The sequence below is a fragment of the Salvelinus sp. IW2-2015 genome, linkage group LG6.2, assembly GCF_002910315.2.
Source record: "Salvelinus sp. IW2-2015 linkage group LG6.2, ASM291031v2, whole genome shotgun sequence".
Classification (NCBI taxonomy): Eukaryota; Metazoa; Chordata; class Actinopteri; order Salmoniformes; family Salmonidae; genus Salvelinus; species Salvelinus sp. IW2-2015.
In genome coordinates, this window is record NC_036846.1 from 5,393,788 (window position 1) to 5,409,304 (window position 15,517).

General features: G+C 43.0%; 1 protein-coding gene across 1 annotated transcript in view; it reads right to left on the minus strand.

The window, feature by feature from the left end:
• The window catches only part of LOC111965499 (neuronal acetylcholine receptor subunit alpha-7), a 57,273-nt gene extending 56,329 nt beyond the window's left edge, over window positions 1-944 (minus strand). Inside the window, exon 1 of the mRNA XM_070444143.1 lies at window positions 591-944. Within this exon, the coding sequence (XP_070300244.1) occupies window positions 591-660 (70 nt within the window). The 5' untranslated portion in view covers window positions 661-944. The remainder of the gene's footprint in view (window positions 1-590) is intronic.
• Window positions 945-15,517: the final 14,573 nt, after the last annotated feature.

The following is a 15,517-nucleotide window of genomic DNA, read 5'->3' on the forward strand; positions in this document are numbered from 1 at the left end:
AAGAACAAATGCATTATCCCTATGAATAAGCACAACACACTGTGCACATACACTTTTAACTATTTTAAATGAACCCCAACAGCATGCGACCTGCATATGCATTAGGTAATATGGTATATTATGCGTACTGTATAGAATAGATTACATAATCCTACTGTAGATTGCCACAGCACATGAATAAAACTGACTGCACTGTGACATGATAGGAAAATACACTTAAACCTAGGCTATTTAGAATTATCTATCAAAATACAAATCGGCCTACTCTATTCCCAAAACCCATCACTATGTTGGATCACAACTGCATTTGTGTTTCAATCAAATATAACAGGTAACGTTAACTGTTATTTTGAGAAGAGAAAAATCACTTTCCTCTCATATCAATTTCCCCTCTCGCTGTGCTTTTATTTCAAACGTCAAAATCGTGCCCAGAATTACCTGGAAACCGGAAACCTACTTTGTTGTGTATACCCAAAACTCAAATCAGAGTATGTAGCCTATCACTGAGAGTTAGCATTCACACCACATTCTCTCTAAACAGACATGAAACACCGTTCAACAGAGAGAAGTGGACTCGGAGCCAGCCATACCTTTGAAAAGGACCGCCATCCATAGATAGATCCCAACCAAACCTTGTCCAAAAAACTTGCGGCACCGCATCCTTTCGTTAACAGGAATCCGACGACCCTCGAGCCTTCACTGGCGGCTAGAGATTAGGCGCTTGTTCAGCCAGGGTATGAGCATTGGGCTGGGGAGAGATGGCGAGTGATGGGCTGAGGAGAGGTGGAGAGTGATGGGCTGAGGAGAGATGGTGAGTGATGGGCTGGGGAGAGGTGGAGAGTGATGGGCTGTGGAGAGGTGGAGAGTGAATGAGTGAGTTAGAGATAGTGAACAACATTTGCGCTTGCACGATGGTTAAAAAAACATTATCATACACCCGGGCACATTCTCGGAGCATAGGCTGCTGAAGGGAAAATAACTTTTACGCATAACAAAATACTACTCGGTGTCTGAATAGTCGGACATGGTGAATCTTACACGGATAAACTTGTGGCTGTGGTTGCGCTGTCTCTCTTCGCGCGCTCACCCGTTTCCCGCCTCGTCTGTTCCTTTGGTCTGCTCGAGCGCATTCCTCGTGACACTTTTTTTAAATCGACGAGTGGCGGGGATGACGTCAGGCGCACCGCTAAGAGCTTCCAGAGAGGTCTGAGCCTCTGTGTCTCCGTCAGTCTGAGAAAAATATCAACATTTCAATTTTTTTTTAATCACGCAGACACAAAAGTTCACTATGAACTGTGTAAATAGTTAAAACTTTACATTGATCATAAATGTTGTTCTGAAATGTGTATTACAATGTGATGATATTTTACGCAAATGCCTAATAGGCATAAATATGTTACAAAACTAAATTAAAAAACGTGAGACTGACTCCAATAACTGTATACATTATGTGCAATTGCGCGAGTCGGCTATATTCAAAATTCTCAGATATTTAATCTAAAATTAAATAAAAAAATGTTTTTATTACATTTGATTGTTTTCCTGCAGGTGTATACAACCTACTCCTTAGAAAATAAAAAACGAAGATGTCTTCATTGCGCACTGTATATCTTCACACCCCAGAGTTAATATGATACGATATACTTTATTGTCCCGAGGGGAAATTTGACTTGGACAATAGAGAGTGCTGCTGCTTTCTACATACTGTAAATACATAAATACATAGAATCATCATACACTCCCCTCCCCACCCACACAAAAGTTTAATAAATTAATGTCAGGTGGCAGGTAACCTATAAGAGCATTGGGCCAGTAACTGAAAGGTTGATGGTTCGAATCCTAGAGTTGACTAGGTGAGAAATCTGCCGATGTGCCCTTGAGCAAGGCACTTAACCCTAATTGATCTGGATAAGAGCACCTGATAAATAACTAAAATGTCAATGTAAAAAATGTCTAGGTGGCAGTTCTACATGATGAAGGCCAGGCTCCAGTCTGTCATTGCGTCTGCCTCCCCTGCTGTAAAGCAGTTTTATTGACAGGGGGATAAATAAAGGTTTATATCTGTTCAGCCACCTTATAACACCTCCTTGATGGCATCAGCAGGAACTCTAAGTTCAGTGCATGTAAGGGGTCTGACATGACCTTTCTGGCCTGTCTGATGATGGTCTCCTGGAGAGAGGAAGGAAGTGTCATGCCTATTCGCTGCTGTCTTGGTCAGTCTCAATATTTGGGCTTTGAGCTGCACGATCAGGTTACCAAACCATGTAATAATGCCTTAGCACACGTGTCAAACTCATTCCACAGAGGGCTGAGTGTCTACTGGTTTTCGCTCCTCCCTTGTACTTGACTATGGTCACTAATTAGTAAATAACTCCCCTCACCTGGTTATCTAGGTCTTAATTGAAAGGGAAATCTGTGACAAGCATTGAACATTGTTCCTCAATAATTCCCAACCAAATTTATTGAGCATGAGTAATTTTGACATGGATAATTTGCCCTAAGAGTTGTGCAAGGATAGTATAATCTTATTCAAAATGATTCACAGCTATAATGGCTGCCAAAGGTGCTTCCACCAAGTATTACCTCTGGGATGTGAAGACATACATTTTCATTTCAAATGTTTTCATAAATTTGTCAAATTTTTCTAAAATATTTCTTTCACTTTGAAAAAGAGGAGTACGTTCCATTTTTAGATGTCATTATCATATAATTTTTTTTTTTTTAAATGCAATAATCAATATAAACAATTATAATTATTGATATCAATGATTTATATTTTAGATTTTTGATTTATATTTTTTATATAAGGCTATATAAAAACATCACATTTTTGATATCGATAATTAAAATGTTGATATAAAAAATTGAATTATTTATCGGAAACATTTAATTGTTGATATAAAACAATATATATTGATGTAAAAAAAAAAAAAGAATATGAATGTATATTAAAACAGCTTTCTATACACTGTAGCTTCACATCTGCTTGCATTTTGTAGTTATATTTTGTATGTTTATTTTCTGTAAAATATGTAATTCAGTGCTCATCAATAAAAGAGACCTTGGTTTTAGTATGACTCCCTGATAAAGGTTAAATAAAATAAATACAAATATAATTGAAGGTTGACATGATATTTTGGAATGCAGAAGTAGCCTACCTCTTTCCACAGATTAAAAACAGTTTACACACACTTGACTTCATACAAATAGCATGCCTTCAACAAAGCCTATTTCTAACTAGTGATGAAGTATCCACTAATAATATTATATAGACTAGTTATTTCATAGAGGGGTGTTTGAAAACATGCAGTTCAATGTTGATGTATACTATAGCCTATGGTTTTTGAATGATGGTCTCGGGTTGGGTGAGGGAGCGCATGTGTACATCTTTCGTGATTTCTCACAAAAATATAATCTAAGAATGGTCTTAATTTAGAGCCTCTAACCCTGGCAATTTGACTGGTAAACTCATGGGTAGGCCTACGCTCGCTTTGGCTGACCTGGTATTGTGSAATAATTTTTATGTTAATTTAGAATGTTCTATCAACTAATGCTAGATTGCCATGCACTGTAAACCCCAAGGCATTTTACCTTAAGTACTTCTACTTAGTTAAACTCAAAGTCAATGAAAAATCATTATTCCTCAAATGTTTATGTGGTACTGACTCAAAACTAAATGAGAAGTCACATCAACTCTATTTGTTTAAGTTATGATAACAAATTAACTTTTTCCCAGCATGCTCTACTGCAGGTAGATTTTGTGGATAGTTTATATATGTGTGTGTTTTTGCAGGTACATTAGGCGAGTTCACACTGCACCATAGCCCAGGGCTAAGAGCCTCCTTAGCCTGGGGCTAAGCGAGTGTTCACACTTGCACATTCTACATTATAGTTCATACATTTTAGTTGTTCGCAAACTAAATTGCTTCTTGATTGCTTTGTGAAATACCCCCTTGCAAATAATAATCAACACATCTGCAACRTGGTTGCATCCAGTTGAAGCTTTTCAACTTTGTGCAACTAGTTGGAAACAACAGCCAATCAAAACAAACACTTTGTCACATGATCCATTCGAAGGTTCAGAATTCAAACACAGTTGTCATGTCAACACAGCTGTCTGTGCTGTTCAGCACAACCCACAATCAGCATTGAAAGAACAGAGACTAGCACAACAGGAGATGAATGCAAATMATTGTACATGGTTTAGCAGTCAATAAGCTAGCAAGCTAGGCAACTTTAGCCAGTTAGCTTTTGTGCTTGACTCCCGTTGAGGTGAGAACGCTCAGATCAACCCCACTCCTCAGCCAGAGCATCCAGTGTGCGCTCTGAACACAGAGCGAAACGCTCTGAATTTACGAACGGACAATCCGACAACGTTCTGAATTTACAAACGACCCAGAGTGCACTCTGACACACTGGAGGCAATTTACGAACGCACCCAGTGTGGTAATGTAGAATATTCATCCATATTATGCTAACTGGTGTGGCTCATGGAATGGAATGTATTTTTTGTAATGCCAGTTGAGTTGACTCAACAAATCACAGCACAGATTGAAGAGTACACTTCCTGCTTTTACTTCCTGGCATAGGTAAACCCAACATGGCTGCCAGTCCACCCATTATGCCATCATTGACTTGAATGGGGACGGACATTCTATTCATTCTATTTCTGTGGTTGTGGTACATGGCTTCAACTCTTTACAGAGCATGGGACTGAAGACCTTAAGGGTCAACTGCAGATCTCTGAAGACCTCCTCAATGACATATATGTAGAATTGGACAAATGTGGACAGGTGCTGCCCAAGCCCGTCCAGAGACTTCAAACCACCACCTTCCACCACGCCTACCAAGCCCATCCAGACTGAACAACCACCCTCCAGCATGCCTACCACTATCACGGGAGTCTCCTTGCAAACCACTAGAGACACTGTGGATCCATGAACTTTACATAAACCTTTCAAGAAAGCCCGGAGTAGTGCCCAAAAGTGTATGGAAGTGGATAATCGAGGCATGCAGAGCTGATTTGATGCCAAATAAAGGTCATTCCCCCATTCACTTCTTCTCTCGGGCTGACTCTTTTCTCTGTATATATCAATGATGTCGCTCTTCCTGCGGGTGATTCTTTGATCCACCTCTACGCAGACGACACCATTCTGTATACATCTGGCCCTTCTTCGGACACTGTGTTAACAAACCTCCAAACGAGCTTCAACGCCATACAACACTCCTTCCGTGGCCTTCAACTGCTCTTAAATGCTAGAGCAGTTGAAGGCTGCTCCCACGCGCCCGKCTAGCATCACTACCCTGGACAGTTCTGACTTAGAATATGTGGACAACTATAAATACCTAGGTGTCTAGACTGTAAACTCTCCTTCCAGACTCACATTAAGCATCTCCAATCCTCCAATCTAGAATTGGCTTCCTATTTCACAACAAAGCCTCCCTCAATCATGCTGCCAAACATACCCTCGTAAAACTGACTATCCTACCGATCCTTGACTTCGGCGATGTKATTTACAAAATAGCCTCCAACACTCTACTCAGCAAATTGGATGCAGTCTATCACAGTGCCATCCGTTTTGTCACCAAACCCCCATATACTACCCACCACTGCGACCTGTATGCTCTCGTTGGCTGATCCTCACTGCATATTCGTCGCCAAACCCACTGGCTCCAGGTCATCTATAGTCTCTGCTAGGTAAAGCCCTGCCTTATCTCAGCTCACTGGTCACCATAGCAACACCCACCCGTAGCACGCATTCCAGCAGGTATATTTCACTGGTCATCCCCAAAGCCAATTCCTCCTTTGGCCGCCTTTCCTTCCAGTTCTCTGCTGCCAATGACTGGAACGAATTGCAAAAATCACTGAAGTTGGAGACTTATATCTCCCTCACTAACTTTAAGCACCAGCTGTCAGAGCAGCTTACCGATCACTGCACCTGTACACAGCCCATCTGTAAATAGCCCATCTAACCAACTACCTACCTCATCCCCATATTTGTTCTTGTTTTTCTGCTCTTTTGCACACCAGTATTTTTACTTGCACATCCTCATCTGCACATATCACTCCAGTGTAAATTGCTAAATTGTAATTACTTTGCCACTATTGGCRTTACCTCCTTACTTCATTTGCACACACTGTATACAGATTTTTCTATTGTTATTGACTGTATGTTTGTTTATCCCATGTGTAACTCTGTGTTGTTGTTTTTGTCGCACTGCTTTGCTTTGGCTGCCAGGTCGCAGTTGTAAATSAGAACTTGTTCTCAACTAGCTTACCTGGTTAAATAAAGCTGCAGATGCACAATTTAGCTGTCTGTTTTGAACTTTGACGCCAGCCATCAAAGAACAAACGTATGTCCAGCTATCTTGCAGGATACCCAGCTAGCACATACCATTCTGAGAGCCATATGATTCTTAGGTGGGAATTTCAGTACTTCAGCATAACATTTCCTACAGATGGTTCTATATAAACTAATGTTCTAAAACTGTTCCGAGAATGTTAAGAAACAAAATCCTTCTGTGGAAATTTCAGTACTTCAGCATAGTGTTTTTACAGGTTTCATCATGGTTCTATAGTCATGTACTCCAAACGTTCAGAGAACGTTAAGAAACAACGTTCATCTGTTTGAATTTCAGCACCTCAGCATAATGTTTTCTGCAGGTTTCCTCGTGGTTCTATTTAAAGTCATTTTCTTAGAACATTAAGAAAACTTTCCATAAAAACCCCAAGAAAAATTTGTAACATTCAAAGAAAGTTCTAAAAATGTTATTTAAAAACATATGCATTCCATTCTCAACGTCAACAAAACTCTCTGTATCCTCTATTTTTAAGAGTGCTTTTTTCCTTTTAAATGGGGTCTGTTTGAATAGATTAAAATGCTTTGCATTAGTTAAAAAAACATGGCATGCTAGCTCTATCCTGGTGGCGCAGTGGACTAATTCCATGGATCGAGAACAGAAGATCATAGATTAATGCCTAAGCAAATTAATTTCCATTTGTCCCATCTGCGCTTGACGTTCAGAAAGAATGAACCCAAACCAAGCGAMCAGTGTTATTAGAAGTCTTATKGAAACATTCAGTGAACGTTTTAAAGAAGTTATTCAAAAACCTCCAAATAACCTATKATTTCCATTCTTAGAACGTTAATAAAATCTCCCAGGAAAACGTTCAGGGAACCATAGCAAAACGTTRTCAGAACCTCCCTGCAACATAAAAATATGGTTCCCAGAAAAGGCAGAATTTACACCTCCATGCTCAAAACATTTAAAGAACGTTACATTTTACATGTTAGGAAACMTATGGCTTCATTCSCAAAATCAATGGGAAACCAAAAATGTATGTTCCAAGGAACCAAATGTGRTYGCTGGGTGTGGACCCTCCCCATCATGGTCAGATGTCTTTCCATGATCTCATTGTTTGAAGCTTCTTGTTGATTAAACAGTTGATTGCATAGGAGTCATTTGGGCAATTTTTTTACAAGAAAGGTTTCTAGGTCTACTACTTCACTAACCATACATCATGTGGGTCTTTCTGTAAATTAGGMTGCCAGTGATGATTTGTTGTGGTGGACAACTGTTTCGAGCTGTTACAAAGTCATTAGGATATAAAGGGGGGAACCTGGGTAGGCCTAATATTTTCAAAGCTGAACAAATTTGTAGCCTAAAGAACTTTTGTAGCCTAGGCTAATGAAAAACTGAGGAATGGAGTAAATAGACTGGAGCACCTAGGCCTATAGMTTTTTTTGTAATACTAACAACCTTTGGCCAATGTAGCATCTTATGGCAACATGTATCAAAGGGATTTTTTTTGCCATCCTGGTATTAATCAACTTAATTTAGGTCTGTTTATCTTATTTTTGCCTCAGCAGGGCTTGTACAGTAATCAACTGACCTATTTATGCTGTACCATAAATAATTTCATCAGGAATAGAATCCGATAAGCGGTGAGAGGGAAACACTGCGCAATATACCAAATGTGCTCTCTCTCTTTCTTCCTCTCAGGCTGGAGTTGCCCTGTGTACTATATTTTGTGTAATCATAGATTTTCTAGAGAAAAACGAAAATGACATGTTTCTTCTTGCTATTTTCCAGTTTGGTTGTCTTGATATCAGCAGGGTGGCTTGTTTTTGTGTGCACACTGACAGACAAGCACCATGATAACGGTGCACACAGACAGTAGTAGTCTAACAATTGGGGGGAGTAGGAGCCAGATTGAGTAGGAGCCAGATGTGACGAGAGCGCTGCGCAACTGACTGGTGCAACGAAGTCTGGAGTTGATAGATAGATGATGAGTTCTTTCTTTGTCTCTGTCTGCGTCCTGTCTGTCCTGTCTGAATCTAGACCTCTTTTGCAGGTCTAAATTGCTCTGTCTTTTCACCACTTGGGATGTGGCAATGTGTGTGTGTGTGTGCCTCTGTCTGTCCTGTCTGAATCTAGACCTCTTTTGCAGGTCTAAATTGCTCTGTCTTTTCACCACTTGGGATGTGGCAATGTGTGTGTGTGTGTGCCTTTTTCCTCTTTTAGTGTCGCTAACGCACTAAACACCAGGAGAATTTGTCCCAATTTGCTCCCTCCTCCACCCACGCCTTATCCCTTACATTTACACTAGGGGGACTTTTCTTTCACTGAGAGCAGTAAACACATAAGGCACAATAACACACACACACATTTGGATAAGCAATAACACACACACACACACAGTCACACACTCTGCTCAGAGCAGACAGATCTGTCACAGGYGAACTCTTCTGAACTCTGGTCTGATGGTGAGACAGAGTTTGAGTGCCAAGCGTCCAGAACATGAACCCAGGGCTCATTCAATCAGATCCGCTTTAGCCGACAAGCGCATAGCTGAAATGCGTTACAGCTATCAAATCCACAAGCAGCTCCTGGTATTATATCTAAAGGGACATTGTGAGAGTCGCATTGAGAAATCCATGCAGCCCGTTTACAAGTTCAGACACTGGAATGTGAGATCTCTCCTCTCTCTCTCACACACACACACACACACACACAACACACACACAACACACACACACACACACACACACACACACACACACACACACACCACACACACACACACACACCACACACACACACACACACACACACCACTCTCTCTCTGAGAATGAGCAAGGTGGAGAAGGGAAGAGCCTAGTGTGTGGTCCACTTTCCATTAGATTAGTATGTTGTCCACTCTCCAGTAGCCTAGCGTGTAGTTTACTCTCCAGTATCCTAGTGTGTAGTCCACTCTCCAGTATCCTAGTGTGTAGTCCACTCTCCAGTATCCTAGTGTGTAGTTAACTCTCCAGTATCCCAGTGTGTAGTCCACTCTCCAGTATCCTAAGTGTGTAGTCCACTCTCCAGTAGCCTGGTGTGTAGTCCACTCTCCAGGTCCTAGTGTGTAGTTAATCTCCAGTATCCCAGTGTGTAGTCCACTCTCCAGTAGCCTGGTGAGTAGTCCACTCTCAGTATCCTAGTGTGTAGTTTACTCTCCAGTATCCTACTGTGTAGTCCACTCTCCAGTATCCTAGTGTGTACTGTAGTTTACTCTCCGCAGTATCTAGTGTGTAGTTTACTCTCCAATTCTAGTGTGTAGTTCCACTCTCCAGTAGCTTAGTGTGTTGTCTACTCTCCAGTAGATGAGTGTGTAGTCACTCTCCAGTATTCTAGTGTGTAGTCTACTCTCAGTCTTAGTGTGAGTCTACTCTCCAGTATCCCAGTGTGTAGTCCACTCTTCCAGTAGCCTGGTGTGTAGTCCACTCTCCAGTGATCCTAGTGTGTTGTTTACTCCAGTATCCTAGTGTGTATCTACTCTCCAGTATCCTAGTGGTGTAGTCTACTCTCCAGTATCCTAGTGTGTAGAGTTTACTCTCCAGTATCCTAGTGTGGTAGTCTACTCTCAGTAGCCTAGTGTGTGGTCCACTGTCCATTAGATTAGTGTGTTGTCCACTCTCCAGTAGCCTAGTGTGTAGTCCTCTCCCAGTATCCTAGTGTGTTGTTTACTCTCCCAGTATCCTAGTGTGTAGTCTACTCTCCAGTATCCTAGTGTGTTAGTCTACTCTCCAGTAGCTAGTGTGTAGTCCTCTCCCAGTATCCTAGTGTTGTTGTTTACTCTCCAGGTATCCTAGTGTGTAGTCTACTCTCCAGTATCCTAGTGTTGTAGTCCACTCTCCAGTTAGCCTATGTGTAAGTCCTCTCTCAGATCCTAGTGTGTTGTTTACTCTCCGTATCCTAGTGTGTTGGTCTACTCTCCAGTATCCTAGTGTGTAGTCTACTTCCAGTATCCTAGTGAGTAGTTTTACTCTCCAGTTATCCTAGTGTGGTAGTCTACTCTCAGTAGCCTAGTGGTTTGTCTACTCTCCAAGTAGCATTGAGTGTAGTTCTACTCTCCAGTAGCCTAGTGGTGTTGTGCACTCTCTAGTATCCTTGTGTGTAGTCTACTCTCAGTAGCCTAGTGGTGTTGTCTAACTCTCCAGTAGCATAGAGTTAGTCTACTCTCCAGTAGCCTAGTGTGTTTGTCACTTTCTAGTATCCTTGTGTGTAGTCTACTCTCCAGTATGCTAGTGTGTTTGTCCACTCTCCAGTAGATGAGTGTGTAGTCCACTCTCCAGTATCCTAGTGTGTAGTCTACTCCCCAGTATCCTTAGTGTGTAGTCTACTCCCAGTATCCTAGTGGTTAGTTCTACTCTTCCAGTATCCTTGTGTGTAGTCCACTCTCCAGTAGACTAGTGTGTAGTCCACTCTCCAGTAGCCTAGTGTTTTGCCTTTCTCCATATCTCCAGCCTGCATGAGAGGTTTACTTACTTTTAACAGACTGACCAGGACAGGCACACAGATAATCTCACACACACACCACACACACAACACACACACACACACACACACACACCACACACACACACACAACACACCACACACACACACACACACACACACAGAGAGAGGACGGGCGATACCCTGGACAGGGACAACCAGGCCGGATATAATGCCACCCACTTTGCCAAAGCACAGCCCCCACACCACCAGAGGGATATCAACAGACCACCAACCTACTACCCTGAGAAAAGGCTGAGTATAGCCCAGGAAGATCTCCTCCACTGCATGAGCCCGAGGGGCGACAAACCACACACGCACACACCACATACACGCGCACCGACATTATGTACATACACACCAGCAGACACACCGCACACACACACAAAACATGCAAACTAAGCTGCACCTGATCGATGTCCACACGCAAACAACAGACACCTAAGACAGCCCTGGCTTTAACATGGCCTGGGCGGATCCTCATAACCTAGGATGTGATGGAATGAGGTTCAGGTAGAGTTTTGATGTGTGGGTTTGAGGCTCTTTGACTTTTGATGCTTGGGACTGGGGGTTTCACTGGTTCGTGGTCGTGAATGTATCAAGCCTGTCAGAGTAGGAGTGCTATCTAGGGGCAGGTCTCCCGTGTCCATGTCATCTTATTCATTGTGATCTAAAAGGCAAACTGATCCCAAATCAGCACTCAGTTGAAAAACAGATGAAATACACCCACACATGGTTCTGAAACAAGCCCATGTTGATCTGCACTGACTGCCATGACATAACCAGGCCAAGGAGTTATGAACTCCGTTTGAGTCTTTGCGTGGAAAAAAACTATTTCACACGTCAAATAAGCTTGTTTGACCAATCAGGACATGAATATAACTGCACGTCAAATAATAATTTAACACGTTCATTAATTGTTTACGCAGTTATTACACATTGATTACTATCACTAGTATTTCATACATCATAGCGATTCACTGATACTTAGACTTGATGCTGGGAATTTGTCTCGCCACACCTGCCGCACGACGGCAGACCACACACCTCCCCAAGCTCTGGGACAGTACTGGTAAAACACTCACTTCCCCAAGCTCTGGACAGTACTAGTCAAACGCACACTCCCCAAGCTCTGGGACAGTACTGGTCAAACACACACTTCCCCAGCTCCTGGGACAGTACTGGTCAAACAAACACACTTTCCCCAAAGCTCTGGGACAGTACTGGTCAAACACACACTTCCCCAAGCTCTGGGACAGTACTGGTCAAACACACACTTCCCATAGCTCTGGGGACAAGTACTGGTCAAACACACCACTTCCCCAAAGCTCTGGGACAGTACTGGTCAAACACCACACTTCCCCAAGCTCTGGGACAGTACGGGTAAACACACCACTTTCCCAAAGCTTTGGACAGTACTGGTCAAACACACACTTCCCCAAGCTCTGGGACAGTACTGGTCAGACACACACAGCCACCCTCCAGTTTCCAAACTGTCATCAATATTGCCAAAATGCTTGCTTATTTTTCTGTATTTTGACTAGCTAGGATGAATCAGGTGCAYCTGCTTGGAATATGGCTGGCTAGCTGGCTGGCAGAAGCAGCAGGATCACCATCCTTTCTCCCCTGTCTCTGGGATGGTTGCATGTCGGGGAGAATGTTGGACTACCTAGCTAACATTTTTGAACCTGCTCTTTTGATCCTGATCTCATTTCAAATGCTCACACCAACATTTTCCCATTTGGTCGAACAAATATTGGCTTATTACCAATGCATCATTGTAAATGATGTGTACAGCGTGTGTACAGCGCATCTTTACAGATTTTTTTTTTACAGTTTTGAAGTGCTACTGAGTGTAGTGGTGGCGCTTGGCTATCTTCATATTTGAAACAGAGTTATTATGAGGTGTCTGGGAAAGGTTAGACCTCTCACACACACTCAGAGTGAGAAGGTCAAGGTAACYTGTGGAGGAGAGGGAAGAGAGAGAGGGGGAGGAAGCGAAAGAAAGAAAAATAGCTCAAAATGTGATTTACCTGTGTGTTGTATACAATGTCAGAATAACGTTGGACCTGGGAGCTTTACACTTTGCTGAGAATATGTTCAATGCATGTTACAAGATCAAATAAATGACTGAATTGAAGGGCGTACAGTACAGGTTTTCTAAGACACATATACAGAGAGCTAAAAAGAAGCATCCTACATCATTTATGAGTTTTTTCCTTTTCATTGACTTTGTCTTGATTGCACCCTGGCAAGGTGTCTACTTTTTAGAATATAGTGGCTGTGCATACTGTATGCGTGTGTTTCTGCATGAGTGTGTGCATGAGTGTGTGCATGTGTGGGGACATGTCTGGGGACATCCCATAGGAATGTCAAATCAAGGATGAGATCTCTTTTCTATGATCTTCATGTCTCCTAGACAAAACAGGGTATTATTCAACACCGAAGAGAGATTCAYAGCATTTTCGCAAATACTGTATCTCAAATGTTGCTCCTGAGAAACAACCATGGAATAGTCTCACATTGATCAATGTATAAGTTCTCTTAAAACCTGTCTGGGAACGGGGTTCCGCTAGCGGCAATGAAATTGCAGGGCGCCAAATTCAATCAACAGAAATCTCATAATTCAAAATTCTCAAACTAGACACCATTTTAAAGATAAAATTCTCGTTAATCCAACCACAGTGTACGATTTTTAAAAGGCTTTTCGGCGAAAGCAGAACCTATCATTATGGCAGGTCAGCAACTAGTCACAGAAAGCATACAGCAATTTTCCAACCAAAGAGAGAAGTCACAAAAAGCAGAAATAGAGATAAAATTAGTCACTAACCTTTTGATATTCTTCATCAGATGACACCCCGGGACAACATGTTACACAATACATGTATGTTTTGTTCGATCAAGTTCATATTTATATCCAAAAACCTCAGTTTACATTTGGCTTTGCCTCCAAAACATCTTGTGAATTTGCACAGAGCCACCTCAATTTACAGAAATACTCATAATAAACATTGATAAAAGATACAGTGTTATTCACAGAATTAAATATATACTTCTCCTTAATGCAACCGCTGTGTCAGATTACAAAAAAACTTCATGGAAAAGCAAACCATGCAATAATCTGAGTACGGAGGTCAGACAACAAATCAAGCCAAACAGATATTCGCCATGTTGGAGTCAACAGAAGTCAGAAATAGCATTATAAATATTCACTTACCTTGGTGAATCTTCATCAGAATGCATCCAGGAATCCCAGTTCGAACCGGGGACACCATGCGTAAGGCTGGTGCCATGTAAGCCGGCCCGAGGAGACGCACTGGAGAGCAGACGCGTTGAGCCGGCTTCATGGCACCTGGCTCAATGCCCAATCTAGCCCTACCAGTGCGGGGAGGTGGAATAACCCGCACCGGGCTATGAACACGTACAGGAGACACCGTGCGCTCTACTGCGTAACACGGTGTCCGCCCGTACTCCCGCTCTCCACGGTTAGCCTGGAAGTGGGCGCAGGTCTCCTACCTGGCCGCCACTACCTCTTAGCCGCGCCCCCCAAGAAATGTTTGGTAGTACTCACGGGCTTTTCAGGCTTCCAGCCACGTCTCCTTGCTGCCTCCTCATACACCGCTGTTGGGCTCTCGCTGCCTCCATCTCCTCACGAGCGCGGCGATATTCCCCAATGTGCGCCCAGTGTCCTTTTCCCTCCAATACTTCGTCCCAAGTCCACGAGTCCTGGTTGCTCTGTTGTGCTCTCGCCCGCCGCTTGGTCCTAGGTTGGTGGTGATTCTGTAACGGCTGTCGTCTTCCTCCTCCTCGGACGAGGAAGAGAGAAGGATCGGTGGACCAATACGCAGCGAGGTATGATGAATAATGATTTTATTGAAAGGACGAAGACGAACACGAAAAACTAAATACTTGAAATTTACAAAAATAACAAACACGACATAGACAGACCTGAACATGGAACTTACATAACTACACGCAGAACCTACGAACAGGAACAGACTACACTCAAAACGAAACGAACAGCCAAAACAGTCCCGTGTGGTGTACATATACAGACACAAAAGACACAGGAGACCAATCACCCACAAACAAACAGGTGAACAGCCAACCTATATATGGTTCTCAATCAGAGGAAACGTCAAACACCTGTCTCTGATTGAGAACCATATAAGGCTAATTTCAAGTGCCCTAAACATAGAAAACGCTAAATACAATGCCCACCCAACTCACGCCCTGACCAACAAACATATACAAAAATAACATAAATTATAGGTCAGGAACGTGACAGAAACCCCCCCCCCCTTAAGGTGCGAACTCCGACGCACCACAAAAAAGTCTAGGGGAGGGTCTGGGTGGGCAGCTGTCCACGGTGGCGGCTCAGGCTCTGGGGTGGTTCCACCCCTCTTAGTCACTACCCGCTTTCGTAGCCTCTCAAAAGACACCCTCCATATAACCCCACATAAATGAAGGGCATCACCAGGATGAGGGCAACACCAGAATGGGGGCAACACCAGACTGGCTCGGCGGATCCTGGCTGGCGGAAGCTCTGGCGATCCTGGCTGGCTGGCTCTGGCGATCCTGGCTGGCGGAAGGCTTCTGGCTGGTCATGGCTGGATGACGGTTCGGCTTGGTCATGGCTGGATGACGGCTCTGGCTGGTCATGGCTGGACTGACGGCTCTGGACGGCATGGCTCGC